We start from the raw sequence: 26316 nt of genomic DNA on the forward strand, positions 1-26316 counted from the left end.
ACCAGATAACCTGTAATTGCTTCCTTTACTGTCATAGCCTGTTTCTATTATTATTTTTATACTTTCATCACACTATTGAGCGATGGTTTACGTTTGCTGAAAAACCAAAGTAACATTATTATCTTAAGATAATTATGGGTTTTGTTTGCTTGGCTTTGATTTTGATTGTAATATGACTGAATGTATCCTGGAATATAAGACCATGCTCCTGCCTACATACTGAAGTTGATTGATTTGTATAAATAATAGAAAATATCTGAACATTGTACCGTAGTTCTGGGATACTGTATATAGTCTTCTAAATGTTTGTTGCACCAAAAGTCTTTAGTTTACAATAATTGAAGATCTTGTTAGGATTTGATCTGGCTTACTCGTGGAGCTGGGATTGTATTTAGGATAAAAGATGGCATGTAAATGATTGACATGTCATGGGTGAAACTGGCCTGATTCTTAACAGATACAGATGAATGTGACTGAAATCTACCAGAGGAAGAAAGGCTGACTGAAAGGATTGACCAGGGGTCTGGATTACCAAGGAATTAGCAGAATGGATCTGAATAATATTAGAACTAGAATTTGAATTAGGATTGAATGAGCTCTTCCTTGAATAACACTGTCAGGAAGGAAAACGTTGAGTTGAGGATGTTTTGGAGACACTGAAGTGGAAGTGATTTGATGAAATTGTCCTGATTGGTCTGTGTTGATGCCGGTACAAACGACAACCAGTGACCTAGTATATATGAAATAAAGGATACAGTTGAATCCTAGACTGAGAGAATTAAATTATTACAGATGTGTGAAGTTTAAACTATTGTACATAGGAATTCTCCTGTTGTTTTTTGAAGAGGTGACTCCCAAGTATCCAATAGTCTGTGTATTGTTAGTTGAGGACAACCTTCAGAATGGTCCCTTGTCCTCAGCATTCTTTGAATGGTCTGTTAGGGGATTGTGTTCCAGAAGAAATAATAGGACTTTGAATGGTCTTTTACGGGATTGTGTTCCAGAAGAAATAATAGGTTAATGCAGCACTGCCTTTATCGGACTGTAATATTAGTCATACTGACTAGCAGTCATCTAGTATAAATAACTCGTACTGCCATCTTTATAATGGCTGTTTGTTTTAGTAATGTGTGTGTGTGTGGGGGGGGGGGGGGGGGGGGGGGTCTGTGTGGGATCCAGGTTTATGTGTACTTGTGAGGAACAGATGTCCCCGCAAAGAAAGTGAGAGCTTTTTTTTTTGCTGTTCGCATTATGGATAATTTGATTTTTATTAGGTTTAGGTTCAAGGCTACCAAATAGGGAATTAGAAACAAGGATTTCCTGGTCAGGGTTAGGTCTCAGTTTCCCACATGGTCTGAAAAACAAAAGTGTGTGTGTGAGTGGTCATGTTTTACTTATCTTCTGGGGAAGTTCCCGCTAGGTAAAACGTGACTTTATGGCTTAGGGCTTAGATTTAGTGTTAAACTGACAATTTGGGTTAGGCATTAAGGCTAGGTTAAGAATAGGCATTATGGGTTAGGGTTAGGCATTAAGGCTAGGTTAAGAATAGGCATTATGGGTTAGGGTTAGGCATTAAGGCTAGGTTAAGAATAGGCATTATGGGTTAGGGTTAGGCATTAAGGCTAGGTTAAGAATAGGCATTATGGGTTAGGGTTAGGCATTAAGGCTAGGTTAAGAATAGGCATTATGGGTTAGGGTTAGGCATTAGAGTTAGGATAAGTTAGGTACAAAGGGTAGGATATTGGAGTTAATCTTATTTTAGGGTTAGATTGAGGTTAGGATTCAGTTAAGATTAGGGTTAGGATTAGGGGTCTGGTTAGGAACAGGATTAAGATTGTGTTCAGGGAACGTGGATTTTTTGTTTTTGCGTCCTCGCAAGGTGAATAAAACTGTGTGTGGGTGTGTGAGAGAAAGAGGGTTACAGGTAATCGTTGATTTGCAATACTAATAAAAATAATAAACAGCTAACAAAAATAACAACAATAATGTCAATGATGTGAATGCAAGTTCTCCAGAATCATGCTCGACAACAATGTAAATATTTTATTTAAATAAATTCAGTTTACGTGTGGAAATGTGTCAGTGTTCATTGTACGAAGGTGACGTCATGGTGTAGCACGGTAGCCATTCTGTACAGAAACTAGCTCTAGGACCCGGTGAAACTCACAAATGTGACTCATCTCAGTGTGTCACCGTGCGCCACACATGGGGCCACGTCGTGTACTGCAGCGAAAACTTGGGGGAAATCAATGAATGTCACCAAAGACCGAGCAGATTGGGATTAGGAAACACCAGTAGATTTATCTGTAAGTAACGTCTTATTATTTCTAACGTAATTGTATGACATTAATATAAACAGTTGGGGTATTGGAAAACCCCTGAGGGAAGAACTGAGGGAAAGTTTGGGAACATCTCTGCATATCTCTGTGGGTGCGAATGTCATGATTACTACCATTGAGTATAAATAACGAGGTTAAGAATGCCTATGTTGGTGAGTCGAGGAGTCATTCTCCAGTAAAGTCGGCGCAGAAATGATTTAAATGAACAAGGATACGTGTTTCGGTGAGGTGATGCAATCTAATGCTAATAGAGTCCCAGTGGGGCAAAGTGGGGCATGTTGATACGCGTTATACAGGCTGCGTCTATGCGCATCGCAATTAACTGTATTCTGAGGTGAAGGATGCGATATATTCATATTGTACGCGTGTAATTTTATGTAAAGAAAAATGTTATGTCGTTTTTTCTTTCTAAATCATTTTTCCCCCATATTTAACACTGACATGGTCTACACAATTCTAAAATGTTACTGTAATCTCACTGTCTGTAAAAATGCATTATTACTTGGTGGAATTTAAATACAAAACGGTTTCTACAGTTTGGGAGAAAATTATTTTTGACGTTGCAACATATCCTGCATCCACCCGGTCAGCATCATAGTCCTGGACCTTGACCTCTGGCCGTGTTTCCTGGTTGTCCCATCCTCTCTCTGCCTCCGGTCATCTGTGCTGCGCTAGTTGAAGGCCGGGCCACTGGGATGGCTGTTTAGGACTTGAGTGGAAACTACAGTACCTCACTTTGTGTCTGGGAAGTCAGTCAGGCTGCAGGCTTCATTCACAAACTAACGACAGGAAAAAACAGACATACATGTTTTGTTTCTAGTCATTGTGTGTGTGTGTGTGTGTGTGTGTGTGTACCTGCAAGTTTGCATGCATGAGAGTGTACATTTCTTTGTGTTTAGAGATTGTGTGTGTTTGTTCACATGCTGTTAACTCCTAAGATGAATGGAAATGAATTATTTCCTCCCACTCTTAATGGCTCATTGAGAGACTAGGCAGGCGAAGCACAAAGACTCACATTTGCTCAGTGACCTATGTTTTGCATTTCCAGTGAGTTTCAGCATGCCACGTTCCAGCGGCACCACATTCCCTGTACAGTCTTTGCACATTTCTGTTCAAGCATTTTAGTCTCTTGACGTCATTCCGTTCCCACAGTGCCTTGGTGCACTTGCTCAACACCACACCTGTAGGTCGGAGGTCGGAGGTCAGAGACACCGCGCCTATGGGTCAGGTTGGATTTGATGTCTTTTCAACAGTTTGTTAGGAAAATTATTCATCACCCGAATCTTCATAACATTGTTATTGTCCGCCTTCCCTTGTCTCCCCCTGCCTTTACAGAGGTCTTGTGAATAACATACGGAAAACAGGGATTACGAAAGTATCCTTCCCACCAATCGTTCTCATTACAATAAATGTGATATTCATGTTGTACTTGTGTGGATTTGGTTCACATCAAAGGAACTAGACCCTAAGGTCTTCATCGACACACTGAAAGGAAGAAGACGCCTGGGACAAATCCATACATATGCATGTTAAACACATCAAAGGGGAGCAGAGTTAACTTGGATACCCAAGTAGACAAAAGATGTCCCACAGGATGAGTTATGGACAAACCTTATATACTTTATACATCAGGGGTGAGCAAACGTTTTGGTCCACATCAGGATTTTCAATAGCAATACATATTCAGATCCTTTATTCAGTACTTTGTAGACGGGGCTTTGGCAGCAATCACAGCATCAAGTCTTCTTGGGTTTGCCTCTGTCAGCTTTGCACACCTGGATATGAGCATTTTATAAATTTTTTTCCTGTCAAGCTCTTTTAGATTGGATGGGGGGCATGGATACATTTTGATCTTAAGGTCTCCCCACAGATGTTCAGTGGGGTTCACGTTCAGGCTTTGGCAGGGCCACTCATTCACAGACTTGTCATTCCAGCATTGTGTTGGTTGTGTGCTTCAGGTCATTGTCATGCTGAAAGTTCTTAAGCACTCTGGATCAGCTTTTCTTGAAGGAACTCATTATTTTGCTTTGCTCATCCGTCCAATCCTGACCAGTCTCCCGGCCCCTGTCGCTGAGAAGCATCCCCATAACATGATGCTCCCACCACCATACTTCACCATAGGGATGCTTCAACACAATTCTTAGTGGTCAATGGAAAGTTCCTTGGACTTCAAGGATTACATTTTTGCTCTTATATACACTTTGAAGTGTGGGACCTTAATTTTCAGGTGTGCCTTTTTCTCAATCTAACCAATCAATGAAATTTCACAGATGGAATCCAAGTTCATCTCAATGATGATCAAACCACACATGATGCATCTGACCTCAATTTGGAGAGTCACGGAAAAGGGTATCTACTTGAGATATTAAAAATATTTAAAGTGTTTTTTCACTTGCATTTAATTATAGATTTTGTCTATAACACAACAAAATCTGGAGGAATTGAAGGTATCTGAATACTAAAATACTACCCCACCCTGACCTTGTGACCTGACTAGGAAAAATGGGATCCTACTTATAGAATATACATCAACAGCCGCCGCGTTCTGATGTCCACTTCTCCGACGCAGATTGCCAAGGAGACACTGAATGGGTCTGGATTAAGCCCCTTCTCTGTGCACATGGCGCACTACTATAAATACCCCGGGTCGTAGAGACAAAGCCCCCCAGTCTTCTGCGGCTCATGAGCCCTGAAGGGCCACATAGGCCTAACACTGTCTGTCTCACACACTGGAATGCCTACTTGGGACCATCCGGACCAGCAGCAGTCCTGCCCTTCTCACGCATAGCGGTGGAGTGAAATCATTTGACCGTTATGGAAATATGAACAGGGACGCGAGCTGAAGCGCTTCTTGTCTTGAAAGCGGCCCGCCACGCTTTGAATCTGGCGTGCCCATGCCCATCAGCGTTCGGGGGGAAACCAGAGATGCTGAAGGAGCTTTCTGTGTTCGTTGACCCAGAGGTCAAGGGCCCTAACGGGGAGGGGGAGACTCGGACTGGGCTGGGGTATCTACCATGGCTCTGGTTAGGAAGTTTGCGGAACGGAGACCTCGTTTCCATGAGTTGTCCCCGCTCGAACCTCTGAGACTGTGGTGGGAAGCCTGGTTGTTGAATAACACCAAAGGCGCAGGACGACCTGCTCACACGTACACTCATCGCTGGAGGTTTGGAGAGACAAAAAGGAAAATGGCTGAAAGATTTTATGAATGATTTGAAGTGAACGCCCTTCTCAGCTCTCACAAAGCGCCCTAGGGAGAGCCACTCAACAATCACCCTCAGTGTTCACCCCCCGTTGTGTCAGTGGCGTACTGTAGACGAGGCAGCATTCCTCCATTTCTGTCGAGTAGTTTGGGTTGTTGTTCTCTGAGTGTGCTCATGCAATTCCCATGACTGCTTGGCCTGACGGTCTTATGATCATCTTCAGCTGAGATCTCCTCCATGCAACACAAACACACAAGAAGCACACTTGTACTTGTACTCCTCCCATTCTCAGACGCTATAGTCTATAAAGGGCCAGGCCGTGGTGGCTTGATTTCTTATTTCATGCTTGTGAATTGGGGGATGTATTTTCACGACCAGGGGATGAGCCATTTCTTATGTGACTCCGGGGCAATGAAAGTTAAGCATTTTGTCAAGTCGGGTATTTGAAGTAACATCCTTTCGGCTACCGGCACGCTGATTGGCGTTCTGCTGCCCAGGAGAGGGAGTGCCACATTTACATTTAAGTAATTTAGCAGACGCTCTTATCCAGAGTGACTTACAGTAGTAATCTGTTGGAATCAGGCTGTGCCCCTGGAACCATCATTGCTGTGTTGCTGGTGAGCAGGTCAGGCCCCTGGAGGGCATTGTCATGTACTTCCTGTTTATGTGCAGCAGGCGACTGTTGTCTCATAAATAAACAGTTCTGTGTTGAAATAATGACAGAGCAGCATCCTGAGTCCAAACAGAGACATTCACCGAAATAACTGAGGCTGTAAAAATAGCTGTGCTATGTTGTGGTTTGTCTTTCATTGTGGTGATGGTGGTGACCTGACAGGGAGGATACTGCCTGGGTGTATTTTTAGTAGACTCCCCTCAGACCAGTTGTTGTGATGAAGCCCAGACCTTTCATGGACATGTTCCCAGGGGATGTGATCCATAACTGTTGAATATCTTGAATGTATGTCTGGCAACGTATGGCTGGTTGCCTTCAACCCACCAAGGAATGTACTGGTGTCGTTGCCTCAGAGCCCCTCGGTCCCCCCCGGTCCCCCCGTCCCCTCTTGTGGTCTGGTGTCTCTCTGGGATTGACCCGGTCCACATTTTTTGCTGTTGTCAACATGGAATTACGGCCTCCTCCCCTGAGGGCCACGCGTCCACCATGTGACCCCGGCCTGAGTGCACAAAGGCCCTCTCTGTGGAAGCCTCCCAGAGTCCTCGGTGAGCGTGGCCAACTGCAGGCTTCTCGCTGCAACAGCTGATGTGCATCTCTGAGCCGGAGCCTGTCCAGTTCTGGGTCAGAAGCTGCAGGGAGGACGGGCCAGAGCGGGTCCAAACAAACAACACAGCTCTCCCTCCTGGACTGGGAAAGATCTCTCACATTTTCTTAGCTTAGATATCCAGGAATCTCAAATATGATTGAAATGTACTATCAGGGATGAAATGATCACTGTTGCGATGCAGATGTACATTTCTTTAAGACGATATAAAGCCGATACAGAGAATTGGGGATTTTCTAAGTACAGAGGAATAGGAAGCAGAAGGTTGGAGTTGATTGAATCTGCGGTCGGCCTAGACGGGAAACCACAGCTGCTGGACATATCCTTTTACCCATAATGCCAATGGACATATCCTTTCACCCATAATGCCAGTGGATGCCTCTGGACCACACAGCTGCCATCCCACACCCCAGTACATATCAGACGTGTTTGTGTATATGTGTGTGCTTGTTATTGTGTGTGTGTGTGTGTGTGTGAGACGTGTGTGTGTGTGTGTGTGTCAACATGTTTTCATTTCTAGTTTCCAACTTTGCGTTATCCCCCTCTCTTCAGGAGCATTGTCGTTGTCTAATTTTGTCCCTGGTCTGGACAAACAATGGTGCATTGTTAGTGTGCGGAAAGCCTGAGTGCAGAAAGGTTGAATGAGGGCTCAGGATAAGATCTTCTCTCTGCATTGGTGATCCACACGAGGATGTAGATCCCATACGTTGTAGGGGACATTAGGCTTTTCACATTGTCTTGGAACTGTTGGATTTGAACAAAGATATACGGTAAGTACCTCTGTTTGTTTTTTGAATAGTGAAAGTACTGATTAGTTTGATGACTTGTAATTGCTTGTACTGTAAGCCAGATTGCTCTGTTGACCTGTGAACTCACAGAAGCACGGCAGGGTTCAGGGGTCATAGTCCTGAATGGCTCCTCGTGTGTGTGTGTGGCTGCGGGGAAAAGGTGACTAGACTACACTCCTCTCAGAGCACTGTGACAGAACCAAAGCAAATGTACCAACTCTGGGCTCCCCTTCCCGGGGTGCCTTCCCGGAGACGGCCACAGCAGAGGGGGCCAAGGCACCGGGGTGTGGAGCAGGAGGTTTGAGGGTGTCACATGGGAACGCTAACAGCGCGGAAATGGGGTGGGCGGGTCCATGGCGTTGGGGTCCATGCGGACAATGGGCCCCTGGAGGCGAGCGCCGGTGCTGTGGTTGTGATGCACTCCGCTCTGCTACAACAACACACAGATCCAACTGCACCACATAGCAGTCTTCCGCTCCGTTCCCCTTGTTCTCCTCACCCTAATCTTTTTCACTTTACCGGGTCTCTTTAGAGGGAGATGAAAAATCTCTTACACAATCTTTCTCACACACACACACGCACACACACACACGCGCGCGTATCTCTTTTGTATAGCTGAATAACTAAATATTTTCCTCTTTTGTTTGGCTCCATTTCCTTGTTTTCAAAGGGAAGGAAACAAACCATTCTCTGTGGAAACAATCTGCTGTCCTTCAAACATCTCTCAATGAATCACAGGGAAATGCAATGAGCTTACTGGAAGAAAAAAGTCGGCGGCTGCTCTTTAGCTTACAAATAGTTTAAATAAAGTCACACTTAAAGGAAAATCCACAGGACCATTGAGACCGATTCCTATGAAGACCACTGGTGTGTCTGTCTGGTGAAATGGACGAAGGGCTGTCCTGCTGTGTTGGAGTTGGCAGGTATTTGGCACAGCTCAGTCAGTGTGTCTCCGGGGTCACCAGGATTTCCTTGTGTGTCAACTGTAGCTGTGAGGACGTGTCAGAGTGTGTCAGTGTGGTGAGGAGAGAGAGGAGAGAGAAGGAGAGAGAGGAGAGAGAAGGAGCAACATAGAGAGAGAGGGAGGGACATACAGTATCTGATACACTGCTGATTTGGCAGGTTTTCCCACTTACAAAGCATGTAGAAGTCTAATTTGTATCATAGGTACACTTCAACTGTGAGTGATGGAATCTAAAACAATCACATTGTATGATTTTTCTGTGATTAATTTGCATTTTATTGCATGACATAAGTATTTGATACATCAGAAAAGCAGAACTTAATATTTGGTACAGAAACCTTTGTTTGCAATTACAGAGATCATACGTTTCCTGTAGTTCTTGACCAGGTTTGCACACACTGCAGCAGGGATTTTGGCCCACTCCTCCATACAGACCTTTTCAGATCCTTCAGGTTTTGGGGCTGTCGCTGGGTAATACGGACTTTCAGCTTTCAGGAGGTCTGGAGACTGGCTAAACCACTACAGGACCTTGAGACGCTTCTTTCGGAGCCACTCCTTAGTTGCCCTGGCTGTGTGTTTCGGGTCGTTGTCATGCTGGAAGACCCAGCCACGACCCAACTTCAATGGTCTTACTGAGGAAAGGAGGTTGTTGGCCAAGATCTCGCGATACATGGCCCCATCCATCCTCCCCTCAATACGGTGCAGTCGTCCTGTCCCCTTTGCAGAAAAGCATCCCCAAAGAATGATGTTTCCACCTCCATGCTTCCCGGTTGGGATGGTGTTCTTGGGGTTGTACTCCTCCTTCTTCTTCCTCCAAACACGGCGAGTGGAGTTTAGACCAAAAAGCTAGATTTTTGTCTCATCAGACCACATGATTTTTTCCCATTCTTCCTCTGGATCATCCAGATGGTCATTGGCAAACTTCAGATGGGCCTGGACATGCGCTGGATTGAGCAGGGGGACCTTGCGTGCGCTGCAGGATTTTAATACATGACGGCGTAGTGTTACTAATGGTTTTCTTTGAGACTGTGGTCCCAGCTCTCTTCAGGTCATTGACCAGGTCCTGCCGTGTAGTTCTGGGCTGATCCCTCACCTTCCTCATTTTCATTGATGCCCCATGAGGTGAGATCTTGCATGGTGCCCCAGACAGAGGGTGAATGACCGTCATCTTGAACTTCTTCCATTTTCTAATAATTGCACCAACAGTTGTTGCCTTCTCACCAAGCTGCTTGCCTATTGTCCTGTAGCCCATCCCAGCCTTGTGCAGGTCTACAATTTTATCCCTGATGTCCTTACACAGTTCTCTGGTCTTGGCCATTATGGAGAGGTTGGTGTCTGTTTGAGTGTGTGGACAGGTGTCTTTTATACAGGTAACGAGTTCAAACAGGTGCAGTTAATACAGGTAATGAGTGGAGAACAGGAGGGCTTCTTAAAGAAAAACTAACAGGTCCGTGAGAGACGGAATTCTTACTGGTTGGTAGTTGATCAAATACTTATGTCATGCAATAAAACATACATACAATGTGATTTTCTGGATTTTTGATTCTGTCTCTCATAGTTGAAGTGTACCTATGATACAAATGACAGACCTCTACATGCTTTGAAAGTAGGAAAACCTGCAAAATCGGCAGTTTATCAAATACTTGTTCTCCCCACTGTATAGGTGTGTTTAAATATGTATGTATGTATGTATGTATGTATGTATGTATGTATGTGTATATGTATATATGTATGTATATATATATATGTATATGTGTGTATATGAGAGAGAGAAGAGATGGGGATATATATATATATATATATATATATATATATATATATATATATATATATATATATATATATATATATATATATATATATATATATAAAGGGGAGGGATAGAGGCTCCAGTGTCATGGTCAGTGGATCAGTCTAACCCCCCCACCGGAAATCCCCTCCGGGGGGAAGAACCCAACCCAACGCTGTTCCTGTTGAATGGAAACCTTTTACAGACTTACTGTGCATGCAATGAGAGATACATTGTGGTTTCTTTGATATCTAGTCGTTAACCCCATTGTGTAACTAGTCAGCTTTGACTAGTCATCTCCCATCCCTTTTCACCATGATCCAGGAAGTGGAACACCTCATAGAGATATAGAGATTAAAGTTAGAGATTGTTCATAATGAGAGAGGGAGAGAGAGTGAGGGTGACAGACAGAGAGAGAGGGAGAGAGAGAGTGAGGGTGACAGACAGAGAGAGAGGGAGAGAGAGAGTGAGGGTGACAGACAGAGAGAGAGGGAGAGAGAGTGAGGGTGACAGACAGAGAGAGAGACCGACAGACTGACAGAGGGAGAGAGAGTGAGGGTGACACACAGAGAGAGAGGGAGAGAGAGACCGACAGACTGACAGAGGGAGAGAGACTGACAGAGGGAGAGAGACAGTGAGGGAGAGACCGAGAGAGAGGGACAGCCAGTTGACCGGAAAATCCTGCACCCATTAATCTTATACACACAAACAACATACAATTCTGATAATAATTGGAAGAACTTTCTTTTATGATTATCTTTGCATTGTAAAATGCTTTGGCAATATTGTTCAGTTGTAACTTTCATGCCAATAAAGCCCATTTGAATTTGAGAGACAGAGAGAGATGGACAGAGAGTGAGACAGATAGACAGAGAGTGTGAGACAGACAGACAGAGAGAGAGAGGGAGACAGAGACAAGGAGTCAAAGTAACAGATTAGTTGTAATACTGCATGTAATACTGCATGTAATACTGCATGTTGCAGCAGCAGTTTTTGGGACCCGTTGCCATGAGAAACGGGTAACCAGTGGAGCACAAACATCATCGTAATCCGAACCAGTCCGAGTCTTGTATTTACACTCCCTCGCCATTCATACCTTAAATATCTGAAGCGTGGTTACAGCACCGTAAATAGCACGTATGATAAACTTCGTGGCTTGAACCCTGAAAGCAGGAAGCTTTGGAATGACACTCTTTACCACCGCTACGACAAAACATTATTTTTTCTACTGATGTAATTGTGTCGGTTGTTCATTGCAATCAGACACATCAGGGCGCTGCGGGATATTGCCAATATATCATGGCTAAGTGCTGACTATGACATTTGTAGTGCCTTTATCCTCAGGAAACTCGTGTGTGTGTGTGTGTGTGTGTGTGTGTGTTTCTTTTCCCCCACTTGCTTTGGCAATGTAAACAAATGTTTCCTATGCCAATAAAGCCTTTTAAATGTAGTTGAATGGAGACGGAGAAGGAGCGAGAGTGGAGGGACAGAGGATGATGAGGGAGAGAGAGGAGAAAGGAGGGGGAGGAGGAAGAGAGGGAGGGAGGGAGAAGGAAGGAAGAGAGGGGGTACAGGAGGAGGTGGGGTGTGACAGCGGGATTCTTCAGCCCATGCAACTAGAAGCCACAACACCAGGGGAAGGAGAGGGAAATGAGGCTGAATGACAGTGACACCTCAGCCGAACGGTCTAGAGCCCGGGATTCTTCCACACAACTGCACCTCTAATGTGTGGATTACCACAGCATATCTCTCTGGAACTGTGTGTGGAAAATGGTGGGGTTCTCTTCCTCGTCAGCTGTCGAAGCCGGTGAGAAACCAAATTGACTGCATGCTCACATTATTATGTTTTGGCGGGCCGCTGTTGTCTCGGACTATGGGGCGAGGTCGTCCCATTCCTGATAACATTTGACCTGGAGGTGAATGGCTGTGTATAGACTGTGTGTCCAGGGATTGCTGGTTCTACTGATTACCCTATCTCCACTTTGCGTGGTAAAATGTCTTTTTCAAATAATTCTCTCTGAAATGTTACTCTTCAGTCAAGAGTTATACAGTTCATGTAACTGGCCAATTTATTTCCCTTTCTTGTTGATTTATTTCCGACGAGAGGTTTCTTTTTAAAGGGATTTATATTTCATGTAATGATAGCTGACAGGTTTCTTTAGATGGCTGTCCTCGTAGGAGTGTATCTGTTGTTTCAAAGTTTCAGTAGAAATGTCTTTAAATCTGTTCATCTTGTTTCCGTTCACACAGTAATGTCTAACAGGACCCTATCAGCCTCCATGCTGGACTTTCTTTGGGATAATCACTGAAATGTTTCCTTTTCCAACAAAACAATCGTTGACATTCTGACCACGCTCGAATGTTAAGCTACACAACGTCCAAACAACCCTCTTACGGGGCTACATTCATCTGAAATCGTAGCAGTTGAGCGTTTTGCCAAGTATGTTCCCTCCTTGTTTTCCAACGTCAAGGTTTTCTGGTGTGATTATGTCCCCTGGTAACACATGAAACCATAACGTACCGCCAGGCTGACACATCCTTACAAGGCCTCCGAGCCTGAAGCGTTTCAGGTCAGCCCTTTGAAGGGGCTCAGTTTGTTGGTGCAGGAGATTGTGGAGTGCCTGCGGGGCCAGGAATAAAACCGTTAAACCGATAGGTTGTTTGATCTGCTACAAGTAGAGATAAAGACAATAACTTTCCCGGGTGAAGCTAAAGAAACATTCCCATATTGCAGGGCTTAGTCTAGGCTCAGTGAAAACATCTCTCAGATCCAGGGACCTCAAAGAAAACAGGTGGTGATTACTGAGATTCGTGTCTCCTGAGTTTCTCAGAGTCTCGTCCCCACCGCAGTGTGTGTGTGTGTGTGTGTGTATGTGTGTGTAAGTGATTCTCCTCCAGGGGAGGCCCAGTGCCTGGTGGTACTCTGGGCTCCTCACAGCTCCTGGAATGTCCCACTATAGATAAGATAGGAGACGCAGATCACCATCATCTTCTGAAGAATTAACTCATCACCAGGAGCTGATAAACAGATGTTTTAGTGTGATCAACCAGTCCAGTCACAGGTTTGAGTTTGACACACATGGAAAACATTGTTTTGTGGTCAGTCATCCAAAATGGGAAGTTCTGTTGGAGTTTATGGGGGTGTGAGGAGTCTTCCATTCTGTCACAGTTTACTTGGGAATTGACTGTGAGGAGTCTTCCATTCTGTCACAGTTTACCTGGGAATCGACTGTGAGGAGTCTTCCATTCTGTCACAGTTTACTTGGGAATTGACTGTGAGGAGTCTTCCATTCTGTCACAGTTTACTTGGGAATTGACTGTGAGGAGTCTTCCATTCTGTCACAGTTTACCTGGGAATCGACTGTGAGGAGTCTTCCATTCTGTCACAGTTTACTTGGGAATCGACTGTGAGGAGTCTTCCATTCTGTCACAGTTCACCTGGGAATCGACTGTGAGGAGTCTTCCATTCTGTCACAGTTTACTTGGGAATTGACTGTGAGGAGTCTTCCATTCTGTCACAGTTCACCTGGGAATCGACTTTAAGAATTCTGGTAGACTGGTCTTTCTGGTTCCTCCCCTTGGTGGAGGTAGAAACTGCTCATTTAGATTTTGGCCAAGTGATGATATTCTTTGTGCAAACAAAAAATAATGCGGACTTGGTCAATAGGTAGGGCTGGGGATTTCCAGGAAATCAGGCGCGGAGGTTCTTCATATGAAGTTTGTTTAATCCAGGAAAATCCAAGAACCTCCTGAGAAACAAACGTCATATCAAAGCAACAATGACTGACGAGAAACCCTAGGGCAGGAGGAACTCCAACAGGGGCATATTGAGGGGGCAAACTAGATGCAGGTGAAAGCAATACACCAAGGAGACTAAACCGAACAAAGAAACAGGAAAAAAACAGACATAAAAATGTAACAACTGGCACGGCACACTAGATACGAAACACTATAGTATATGATATAAAATATCATAACACGCACCAATAGATGAGAACCCTTTAGACCATAATGCCTTTGTGACTGACAGACTGTCATATCACACCCGTTTATAGTCTGCCAGACCATAGATTATAATCCTGCCACCGTGTCTACATAACCAGGGGTCAGAGGTTACCCATGAAGAGAGCGTCATGATGTCTCCCTACTGTTGTGCTGGAATGGAGTTGACGCAGCACTTACAATCACTGGTTGATTTCCTCAGCGATTGCCGCCTATTCTGTACAATCACTTGAACTTGTCGCTCATGGTTTCAGACGTGACCTCTGACCTGTGTTCTGTGTATGGCCCCCCCCCCCAGCGATGGAGCACCTGGTGAGTGAGCTGAATGTGTTGCTGAAGCTGCTGGACCATGAGAGCGTGAGCACGGCCACGGCAGAGAAGATGAACGTGGTCCGGAGCCTAATGGAACAGCTGCAGCCGGCAGGTTAGTGTGTGTCCGTGTGAGTGAGTGAGAGAGTGAGAGAGAGAGAGAGAGAGAGAGAGATGGGGGGTGGAGAGAGTGAGAGATGGGGTGGAGAGAGAGAGAGGGAGAGGGAGGGAGAGAGGGATGAGGGGGAGGGATGAGATACGAAACACTATAGGGTGAGGGAAGGATGGATGAGGGAGAGAGAGAATAGGAGAAAGAGGGCATGGTACTGGAGTCGTGGGTGATGTCAACATGTCGTCCATTCGCTTTCCTGTTCTAGTGAACGGATCTGACTTCATCTATGTGAACACCTCCCTGTACGGCAATGGTACCAGCTTTGTGGAATCACTGTTCGAGGAGTTTGGTGAGTTAGATGTAAAATCTGTATGATCTCATATTAATGGAGAACTGCACATATAGTCTCAAACTGCACAGATTCTTATAAATTATGTTGTGACTTTGTTCCAACAGACCTGCGTGATCTTAGAGCCTCTCCAGAAGAACTCAAGGACCAGGCAGAGGAGGAAACCTCCAAAACACCTCCCTCTAAAGTAAGACGGCCTCTTTGACTGTACCGTGTGAATGCGTCACTGTAACCGTAACGACCCGTTGGTTTTGGCATTTTCACCCACCCTAACCCTCGTCCCCCAGAGTCCTACTGACACCCCCCCTCCTCTGCCAACCACCCCCCCTCCAGAGGATTACTATGAGGAGGCCGTGCCCCTTGACCCTGGCACCGCGCCCCAGTACATTACCAACGTCAACACACGCAGTGAGTAACCACACATTCTGCTGACCCCCACCTTAGACACCCCAACTGTCTCAATAAACACTGCTATGGTGGGATTAGACCTGGAACTGACTGTCCATCTCAATAAACACTGCTATGGTGGGATTAGACCTGGAACTGACTGTCCATCTCAATAAACACTGCTATGGTGGGATTAGACCTGGAACTGACTGTCCATCTCAATTAACACTGCTATGGTGGGATTAAACCTGAACTGACTGTCCATCTCAATAAACACTGCTATGGTGGGATTAGACCTGAACTGATTGTCCATCTCAATAAACACTGCTATGGTGGGATTAGACCTGAACTGACTGTCCATCTCAATAAACACTGCTATGGTGGGATTAGACCTGAACTGACTGTCCATCTCAATAAACACTGCTATGGTGGGATTAGACCTGAACTGATTGTCCATCTCAAACACTGCTATGGTGGGATTAGACCTGGAACTGACTGTCCATCTCAATAAACACTGCTATGGTGGGATTAGACCTGAACTGACTGTCCATCTCAATAAACACTGCTATGGTGGGATTAGACCTGAACTGAACGACTGATCCAATAACTTGGCTCCCTTTTGTCCTTCTAGTCAGTTCAAGTCCCCAGAACTCCATCGAGGACGCCTACTATGAAGATGCAGACAACAATTATCCTACGACGCAAATCAACGGCCCATTGAAGAACTCCTGTAAGTAGGAAGTCACATCACCCTGTCGGGTCCAGTGACCACGCATTCGCGTGTCTTGTGGAACCAACCCATTGGTTATCCCCTGTTGTCCTCCAGACGCTGATTCAGACGCGCTCAGCAGCTCCTACGAGTCGTACGACGAGGAGGACGAGGAGGCGAAGGGCCAGGACCGGACTGGCGGGCGGTGGCGGTCTGAGGAGAATGCAGTGGGCCCCGTAAAGGACTGCCGTATCTGTGCCTTCTTGCTGCGCAAGAAACGCTTCGGCCAGTGGGCCAAACAGCTGACGGTCGTCCGCGACAACAGATTGCAGGTAACTGGGACTGGACTGACGTTTGTTGTTCAACGCGGTCGGCCTCACATGTTCAAAGCGGTAACGCTGTTCCGTCGGTCTCCCCCCACCCCCCTGTAGTGCTACAAGAGCATCAAGGATGGCAGCCCACACATAGAGCTGCCGCTGAACCTGTGCAACGTCATCTATGTCCCCAAAGAGGGGCGCCGCAAGAAGCACGAGCTCCGTTTCTCGTTGCCTGGCGGGGAGGCCCTGGTCCTGGCCGTCCAGAGCAAGGAGCAGGCCGAGAGGTGGCTGGCAGTGATCCGGGAGGTGGCCAGCCAGGCCAGCAGCAGTGACGGGCTGGAGGGCTCGTCCTCACCCATGATCCAGAGGAAGATTGAGCTGGACAAGGTGGGTGTGGTAATCTCACTAGGCCCATAGGAACCCCCGACACGGGCCCTCTGTGCCGCATGCATCCTCTGGGTCCCTGGCCCTGGTCGACTGGGACCCACTCTGGGCCTTGTGTTTCCACAAGCGTGTCTTTCCCATCCACTTACATCACCATGCCATAGCAAGTACGCAGACGGAATGAAAACAGTCTGGCGGAGAGAAAGACATGTGGGACAGACTGGCATCCTCCATGTTTGACAGGGCCACTGTAGCCTGCCTGATCTTTATCACTTAATTGATTGTGTGTTTACTCAGCGCGTTGATGATCGTTCAGTGGGGAGCTCGCTGCCGGACGACAGTGAGAAATAACGATCTGTCAAAGTGAAAGGCTAGCAACCAGTGACTGAAACGCAACCTGTAGGAAAACAGAGCCACTTGGTTGTAGCCTGAATGAAAGGCTTTAGACAGGCGGACTGGGGAACCAGGGTTATTCTGAGATGGTATTGTTTTTAAGGCAGTGTGCCACAATGTCCCAGTTGGTTGCCACTCTTTGTTATTTCTGTGTGTGTGTGTTTGTGTGAGTGTGTTTGTGTGTGTGTGATTGTGTGAGTGTGTGTGTGTGTGTGTCTGTACACTACTCATGACTAGTGAGGACATTTTGCTAGGAATTGCTTTTTTAGGCTTGGGGTTATAATGGGGTTTTAGGGGTTATGGTTATAATGGAGTTTTAGGGGTTATGGTTATAATGGGATTTTAGGGGTTATAATTTTAATTGGGTTTTAGGGGTTATGGTTACGGTTATAATTGAGTTTTAGGGGTTAAGGTTAAGCTTATGGTTAATTTTCGGTAACACTGTACAATATGGGTACATGAAATGACATTAGATAATTATGTAATAAATATTAGCAAAGATTAATTATAGGTCTTAATAAGCATCATAAGACCTATAATGTATCATCTATTGGTGCATATTAAACAGCTCCGGAAGAAATTAAGAGACCACTGCACCTTTTTCTTTCCTTTCAAAAAAGTCGAAAAGGAAGGTTTTGAGTGAGGAACAGAAGGGTTAAAATTAAGAGACCACCGCAAATTGAACGCTTCTGTTTCTCACTCAAAACTTTCCTTTCCAACCTTTTTGGAAAGGAAAGAAAAAGCTGCAGGGGTCTCTTAATTTTTTCAGGAGCTGTATAACTGCTTCGTGGCCCTTATTGTAAAGTGTAAATCAAGTGTTGTACATGAAGTGTGTGTGTGTGTGTGTGGGCATGACTCACTAACCTAATTCCCTTCGCTCTTCTCCATAGTTACTGGGAACTGACAAGCATGCAGTAGTGTTCGCTGACAAGCCGACTTCTGACTCTGACAGCGTTGCCACCGGGGACAACCTCTCCCCTGGTCAGCTCCGGGACGCCTGCGAGCCAGGTCAGCCCCCAACATCTGCCCCAACATACCCAGGCATCTCAGTGTTTTTGTTCATCCGATCCCCAAATTATTATTTGCAGAAGCAGAAGCTACTCTTCCTGAGGCGTGTGAAATAACACTTGAAGCAACGTAACACATGCAAAAAGTAACTTCTAATATATGTAAAAAAAAAAAAAAAATACATTGTGTAGAAATTAACTGTGAATTCATGCTACAGTTTGCTGTAGCTTTGTATTTACTATTCTGCATTTTGTTAGCCAACATTTTGAACTACTGATACTAGACAGTGTATTTCAGTTTCAGAAAATATCTGCTGTGACTTTTAAACTGAATAATACAAACAAGAAAGTATAGGTACATCCATATTCTTGGGTCAGAACAGTTGGAAACATTTGGCTCTTGTCCTCAAAGCAAATAAAAGACAGAGGAAGCATGGCCCTGAGTAGAAACATCCTTCCTGGCCTCTTCCTGCCTTTGTCCCACAGTGACATCATAGGACGCACATTCAGAGGCATAGGAGTAGAGCACCTGGGCTTTAGAACGGCTCAACACAACATCTTTAAAAGCACATTTCATTTCCCCCTTTAGCATGTAATCTTTTCAGTCAAAAAAGGAAATTGACAACTCCAGTCATCTTCAGACACACACAGTGGAGGATTTAGCGAAGGACTGCTTTGTGACGCCCTCTGTGTGCTGACTGAGGTGTGCTTCTGTTCAGGAAGGGGGAAGAGAGGAGCGTTCTCTGAGCTGACCGGGTCTATGAGCAGGGCGGCCGGGCGGAAGATTAACAGGATCATCAGTTTCTCTAAGAAGAAGCCTCCCCTCCCAGGAGACACTCTGTCCTCCTCCTACCATGACGACAATCCACGCTGTGGTGAGCACTGGGGACCTGTTGTAAACGGCCTTGCCCTCGTTTGCCTCTCTCACTAATCCCTGGGCTGAATCTGCTTCTCTAAGTACTGAGGCCGCAGTTCTCTATATTCTGAGTTATGTTCCTGTTATTCACAAGTCATTACCATGACATCACTAGTCATTACATCATACCTAGTAATTACTACATCATTACTAGATAATTACTACATCATAACTAAATAATTACTACATCTTAACTAGTCACTACAGCATAACTAGTCCTTACTATGTCATTAAAGTCATTATTATACCATTAATCAATCAATCAATCAAATGTATTTATAAAGCCCTTTTTACAAAGTGCTTTTACAAAACAACCGGCCCTAAACCCCAAGGAGCAAACAACAGCTCCCTAAGAAGGCCGAAATTTAGGAAGAAACCTAGAGAGGACCCAGGCTCAGAGGGGTGGCCGGTCCTCTTCTGGCTGTGCTTGGTGAACATTTTAAGAGTACAAATTGTTATAATTAATAAATGTGTGTGGGCTGAGTCCAGAGTCTATTTAAACTTAGTCCAGGTCGGAAGCATGACCAGATGGACAAGGACAGGGACAACACGGGGGAGGGGGAGGTGTCAGCACAGTGACAGCTGAAATCGTCAGGTATCGTCTTGATCTGCAACACAACCAGGAGGACTTAGGACAGGGACAGCAACGGGTCATTCAAGCCTGGTACTCCTCAGGTGTGAGCCAAGACCTCATGTTTAAAACGGCAGGAGATAAAAATTTAGAAAATGCATTCCTTATATCTACAGGGATTTATAGTGGAGAAGGAGAACTGCCCCTACTCCTCCCGACTTAATAATATAGCAGCATAAAACCTTGGGGCTGAGACAGGGGGGTCCAGTGACACTGTGGCCCTATCTGGGGGAGGCCAAGGCAGGCCCCAACATCCAGGAAATCAATCTACCCACATTGCCAAGCATCAACCAAAGGGACCCCCACCAACCGCAACCACCCTGAATGAGGGCAGAGTATTGCCAGCAGAGTACAGCCCAATTGCACTAGTGCGCAACAGAGAGACAACAACAACCCAGTGACTCCATCCCTGAATGGCATTGGAGGGAGGGCATCCCAGTGGTGATGAGAGCCCACCTGGCAAGACAGCAAGGGTGGACAGTATCAAGCCTTTCACTTGAAAGTTTGCACTGAGTTTGCATTTCTAACCTTAATTGGCACATCATTCCACAGTAGTGGAGCTCTATGAGAAAAGGCCCTGCGGCCAGCTGTTTTGTTTAGAAATTCTAGGTACAATTAAAAGGCCTGCATCTTGCGATCGTAGGTTATGTGTAGGTATGTATGGCTAGATCATTTCAGCAAGGTAAGTAGGAGTAAGTCCATGTATTGATTTATAGGTTAACAATAAAACCTTAACCCTAACAGGCAGCCAGTGTAAAGAGGCTAGTACTGGAGTAATGTGTTCAAAAAAAATTGTTCTAGTTAGGATTCTAGCAGCCGTGTGCAGCACTAATTGAAATGTATTTTATTGATTTATCAGGGTTACTGGAAAGAAGAGCATTGCAGTAATCTATTCTAGAAGGATTGTTCAAAAGTCAGTAAAACACTGCATAGGTTTTGACAGCAGCTGGTTACAGTATTATAGTCACCATCCTGGGATTTCCAAAGATTTTCCTAAGAACTGTTTATCTTCTAACTAATCTTGTGTTGCTTGGGGGTATCACGCGAAAGAGATTGCATGTGTATTTTTGAAAGAGGCTGTGTTTATATATTTTTTTTACTAACTGAGTAAGTGTCTTCTGCAAGACTAAAATGTCCAGAAAACGTTTCTACATGACTAAAACTTTTTTTGTGCGAGTAACAATTTTCAGCACCCGTCCTTGTCATGCTAATGGTTAGTGGCAGTAAATGCAGAAGAAATGAGCAAATCACAAAGAAACAAAGCCATCTGTCGCTCAACGACACTGAGGCCATACAAGTGAACCTTTACTTAAACCACTGGTTCAAACCATTGATCTGAACAGACCGTCTGCTTGTCGGGCGACACCCGGTCCAAGAGGGTTCAGAAGCTATTATGCCCCGCCAGCCTTGCCGTTACTCTCTACCGCTCGGTGTTGTCACCTGAACGGGAGTGCGCGTGTGTCACATCCCCAGGTTACCTGAACGTCCTGGTGGGCCAGTGTTGGAAGGAGAGGTGGTGCTGTGTGCGGACTGGGACACTGTACCTGCACAAAGACCGGGGCGACCTGCTGACCCACGTCAAAGCTGTGTGCCTCCACGCGGCCGAGGTCGTTCCCGGACTGGGGCCCAAGCACCCCTTCGCCTTCCGCATCCTACAGGGAGGCAGCGAGGTGGCTGCCCTGGAGGTAGGTTTGAACGCACGTGGCCCAGGGGCGCGTGGCCCGTGGTGCGTGGCCCGGTTTGCCTCGCAGGCCGCGGTGGTGATGTGCCCGTGTCTCCGTGTGTCCGCCAGGCCGGCTGCTCGGAGGAGATGGGCCGCTGGCTCGGGGTCCTGCTGGCCGAGTCTGGCTGCGCGACGACGCCGGAGGCGCTGCACTACGACTACGTGGACGTGGACACCATAACGGACATCACGGACGCAGCCAGACACTCCTTCCTGTGAGTCGGGACACGGCGGGCCTCGGCGGGCCTCGGCTCTGAGGGCGGGGGGGGGGGGGGGGGACTTCCGAAATGCTCCGAGTGCCTTACGTTGCTGGTGACAGGGGGTCAAAGGGCTAAATGTCTCTCGCCACCCTTTTCCATAGATGGGCGACCTCCTCCAGCGGTGCCTCAACGGACTCCCGAACCTACGACGAGGTCCCGTATGAGAGCGTGTTGGTAAGGGGATGAGAATACTCAACATTATTATTATTATTACAGTTTTTCTCAGTTGCTAAGATAGTTGATTTCCATTTTAACCTACTGAGTAGAACAGTGTTCCTTGTTAGTCATTAGTCATTGCTTTCACACACAATGTTAATGCGTGCATTTTTTAAGTACTTTTTTCCTGGACTGCGTAAGCAGAGCCGGCCAAGAAGAGCGAATGCCTCTTATTGAGTGAGGAAATGAGTGACTGACTACCCCTTGTTAAATAGGGTAGTGGGTAGAGACGCAGACCTGCAACCAATAGGTCCCCCGTTCGAATCTCGTCACTGTCAAAGCAAATTTTGCATTAGGATTTTCTCCGGATAGACAAAAACTGTGTTGGCTACAACCTTCAGTAGCTACGTTAGCTACTGAAAGCCTGAACTAAAACTGTTTATATTGTGACTATTTCTGGTGGATTTTTGAAGTACGCATACGTGCGTGACTGTGGGGTAATATAGGCTAGATGAAATCTCCTTGGGCAGTAAAAGGGGAGGGGTTTCCACGATTCTCTCGTCTTTTCACTTGACGAGAAAGTCCGTTATCGTCACCCATATTGATAGTTATTGTATCAGTGTCATTCACGATATGAAAGAAAAACGAATGTTTTTGTGCCAGGAAATAGCTTTGGCAGTGTAAAGTTCATCTTCAGTCTCTCTAGCTATTGGTCAATTATTTTGACTATTCCAAGTAGGAAGTTAGTAGATACTAGTAAGTCTATTACTGGCTAATAAGCTGTTAAAACAGCCAGTGGCAAAAGCTATACAGGTCATAGAAACTATTTGTGGTGGAAGTAAACATAATAATAAATGTTAGTCAGTTTAACACAATGCTTAATGTTGTCTAGCGACATTGAAATCCAGTACAGGTAACAACATGTATCACTTAAATGCGGTCCGGTTGAACTGGGCTTGCCTGGTTCCTATTCTGGTTTGTAAAAGCGTAAACACTCCTAACTGAAAACGGTTAAACCCAACCCTGTCAGCTGTCCATGAGAGAGCATATGTAGACTCACTTGAGCAGGAACACACTTTCCTTTGGTTAAGATTCACAGTGAATCTAATGAATCCCCCACCTCTTAGTTCACACCCATATTCCTAGCAGGAGACCTAAGGATCCTGTTTTCCCGTGGTCTTACACACCCATTTCCCTCTATAGGCTGAGGGAGTAGGGGGGCTTTTTTTTCCAGAGCAGAAGGCCTGCGGAAAGCTGACAAGCCCCTCTGTGTGTATGTGGGAGGGGAAATAACGCTCCCAAGGATGAGTTCTGATGAGCTCTTTTTAGAGCAGATCTGAGTTGTGTAAGCAGTACAGAGATCTCTCACACAGCTCTGACGCTATAGGGAAAACTCATGAGGCTTTCAAGGAAAAGATGAAAATCATATCCAACTGCATATCCAGCTGTGTCCAGTATTTTGTTGACTTACTAAAGTCTAAATCCTGCCTTCACTTTTCGAGTGTAATTCTTTGGTGTTCATCTATCACATTCCATGATTACGCAACTTTAGTTTGTTTAGCTTTAGTTTATTTAACTTGAGTTTATTTAACTTGTGGTCTAGTTTTTCAAAAGAGTTTCCAGTAAGTTACATGTGAGGTACTGTACAGCACACATTAGTGACAGAGTTTTATGGTGTATTATTTAATCCTTGCTGGCTGTCTTCTCTTTTCAAGGCTTTACCTCCCACATCCATCTCCTTCCAGGTCCTTCCCTTCCTAAAATTCCCTGACCAGCTCAACCTTCCCCTGCCTTACGCTGTCAAACCTTTCCCTGACCAGCTCAACCTTCCCCCTGCCTTACGCTGTCAAACCTTTCCCTGACCAGCTCAACCTTCCCTGCCTTACGCTGTCAAACCTTTCCCTCCACAGCAGCCAGAGGAGCCCGTTCCCAGACCAGGAACTCAGGTGAAACGACACTCTTCTTTCTCAAGCAGCAGAGATACGGAGAAGGTGAACTCCCTCGTCACCATAAAGAGACACGGCTCCAGTAAGTAGGCTGAAGGTCATCCGCTGCTCGAGGGCATCAAAGTGTTCCGAAATAAAAGGCAGTGACCATTTACCGTTCGTTTCTCTGGCTCAGATGCGAACCAGTATGTATCTGGGAAGTATGGCAAAACACGAGCAGAGGAGGACGCCAAGAGGTACCTGAAGGAAAAAGAAGAGATGGAGAAGGAGCGTGAAGTCATCAGAAATGCCCTGCTCGTACTGCGCAAGGAAAGGAAAGAGGTCAAGGAACAACTGAAGAATGCCACAGGTATGACAGTGATACACAGTATTGTACTGAGCTGAAAAAGACAGCGTACCGAGCCAATATTATTTTGTGCAGATCACTGGCGCCACCTACTGCCTAGCCCCGATATAGGGATTCACCACTCACAGAGGCCTAGCATATAGATACCTGTGTCTGACTGCCTAGGTAAGCTGCAGACACAGCTGGAGACACGTTTGGCCCAACTGGAGGAGTCCTGCAAGGGGAAGGAGGAGGAGCGTGTGGACCTGGAGCTGCGACTCACTGAGGTGAAGGAGAACCTGAAAAAGTCCCTAGCTGGAGGGGTGCTGGGGCCGCCTAGCGAGAGCAAACCCCCCGCCAGAAAACCCCCCATCAGCAAGCCCCCCAGAAAGGTACTCGGCCCGCTGTATCTCCCAATGCGGAGCAAAAGACTGCGTTAATTCCATACCGTGGTTTGTCCCCTTTACGAGTCAGACATCCTCAGTCTCTCTCTCTGTCTCTTACTGCACGTCCAGGCCCAGGCCAGTAAAGGTGAGAATCTGTACAGCGAGGCCTCCTTGCCAGTCAACTGTGCCGCAGAGATGCGGAAGCGCCCGGCGTCCATCTATGCATCCAGCAAAGGGAATGTCATGCAGAAAGCCAAGGTAGGCCGTGGGCAGGTTCTGACGTACCCAACCGCCTGTACCTATTTCATCGAGGTGCACAGCGTGCCGGTGTCTGATGATAGAGTTCGGAGGGCGTTGTGCATAAAATCGCTTACAACAAGCTCTGCACGCACGTGGGTACACTTTATAAACTAACAGTGCGTGTCTGTCCTGTGTTTTAGGAATGGGAGTCTAAAAAGAGGACTTAGACGGACCCCTGCTCATGCAGGTGAACAGTCATGTGCTTGTGGTCGAAGAAAATGTTGGAGCTGATTTTTAAAAAGAAGAAAGGAGGAGGGTGTAGAGCTGGGACTCCTCAATTTTTCCACTCTATTGTTTGGAGCTCAACATTCACTGCCCGTCGCTGAGCTGAAAAACATGTGACTGGAAAAAGACAAGGAAACTCCTGGAATTGTCGTGGAGAACATCACTCAAACTCCTGTGGGACTTGAATATGCCACATGGTCGTTCTCAAGCATTACACTTGTTTTGTGATCCAGTAGTTACTTGTGCTTGAATGAGGTATAGTTGTTCCTTCTGACTGTGGGGGAGAGGAGCGTGTTAACGGGGGATTCCGAGGGGACACCCCTGATGAGGGGCCTGAGACGTGAGACGTTTGCACACACTATGCACCAGTCTGCAAGGAAGAATAACAAAGGGAAAGAGAATGTTGTATCGGTTGTCAGAGATTGTTATTGAAACCGTAGCCAAATGCTGATGCGGTGTCCAGGTTGTTCCATGGAATTAGTGCCCGCAATATTTTAAGTAGAAATCAAAAAGGTTTATTTGGCGATGTTAAGCGGTTAAAATTCGCACTGAATTGGTGGAATGGACCATCCCATAGGAGTTCAGTTAAATATTTTGTCATTCGTATTGAAATCTTTGTATTGTGTCTTTTGTATTGTGTGATACATGAGTTCAGGTGTTGTTGAAACAACTAGCTGGACAATAGACAAACTGATACAGTATAACGTCTGTGTAAAACTACTATTGTTATTTTAATGTGAGACTAATTACGTGACTAAACAAAAATGTTTCCTTATTATGTAATTCACTCGCATTTTCTCAATTTAATGAGCCTTTTTACTTTTGATGACTTTTGCACTTTACTATGTTATTTGTACTTGTGTGTTGTACATAAAAACTGTTCATTGAAGTTGTCAGATTTTTGTCACAGAAAGGATGGTTGAGAGAGTTTGTGTGTGTTTCTGACATAATTTTATAACTGGATAAAAATGTCAACAAATACATATTTAAAAAGGTAAATAATGCAATATGGTATATCTGCAGAACATAAGTCGGGGGCGTTACTTAATATGGGCGTTCCTGAATATCAAGTTACGCCCACTGATGTTGGCCATTGGTCAGTTTGGGGACATCCTGGTTTGA

The 26316-nt window shown here is 45.7% G+C and overlaps 1 protein-coding gene across 5 annotated transcripts; it reads left to right on the forward strand.

Moving 5' to 3' along the window:
* The first annotated feature begins 1605 nt into the window (after positions 1 to 1605).
* On the forward strand, positions 1606 to 26083 carry afap1l1b (actin filament associated protein 1-like 1b). Of its 5 annotated transcripts, XM_034293524.1 has the most exons (19): positions 6762 to 7228; positions 7369 to 7586; positions 14658 to 14783; positions 15046 to 15129; positions 15237 to 15316; positions 15417 to 15537; positions 16148 to 16246; positions 16343 to 16557; positions 16657 to 16929; positions 18210 to 18327; positions 19046 to 19201; positions 21347 to 21558; positions 21666 to 21811; positions 21958 to 22030; positions 23923 to 24040; positions 24134 to 24307; positions 24470 to 24675; positions 24799 to 24927; positions 25110 to 26083. In XM_034293524.1, the coding sequence occupies exons 3-19, from the start codon at positions 14660 to 14662 to the stop codon at positions 25134 to 25136; spliced, it is 2355 nt and encodes a 784-aa protein (XP_034149415.1). In that variant the 5' UTR covers positions 6762 to 7228; positions 7369 to 7586; positions 14658 to 14659; the 3' UTR covers positions 25137 to 26083. The 5 variants fall into 5 exon arrangements, with proteins under 5 accessions (XP_012990184.2, XP_034149415.1, XP_012990185.2 ...); XM_013134730.4 differs by lacking the exons at positions 6762 to 7228; positions 7369 to 7586 and adding an exon at positions 1606 to 2306; XM_013134731.4 differs by having other exon boundaries at positions 6762 to 7586.
* Positions 26084 to 26316: the final 233 nt, after the last annotated feature.

Source organism: Esox lucius, chromosome 7 (assembly GCF_011004845.1).
Source record: "Esox lucius isolate fEsoLuc1 chromosome 7, fEsoLuc1.pri, whole genome shotgun sequence".
NCBI classification, from domain to species: domain Eukaryota; kingdom Metazoa; phylum Chordata; class Actinopteri; order Esociformes; family Esocidae; genus Esox; species Esox lucius.

Coding starts and splice junctions, on each gene's coding strand:
- afap1l1b (XM_010871192.5), top strand. CDS start 12,128: ATGGTGGGGTTCTCTTCCTCGTCAGCTGTCGAAGCCG. Junction 16,247..16,342: donor CGGCCCATTGAAGAACTCCT/GTAAGTAGGAAG, acceptor GTTGTCCTCCAG/ACGCTGATTCAGACGCGCTC. Junction 19,202..21,346: donor TGACGACAATCCACGCTGTG/GTGAGCACTGGG, acceptor TCACATCCCCAG/GTTACCTGAACGTCCTGGTG.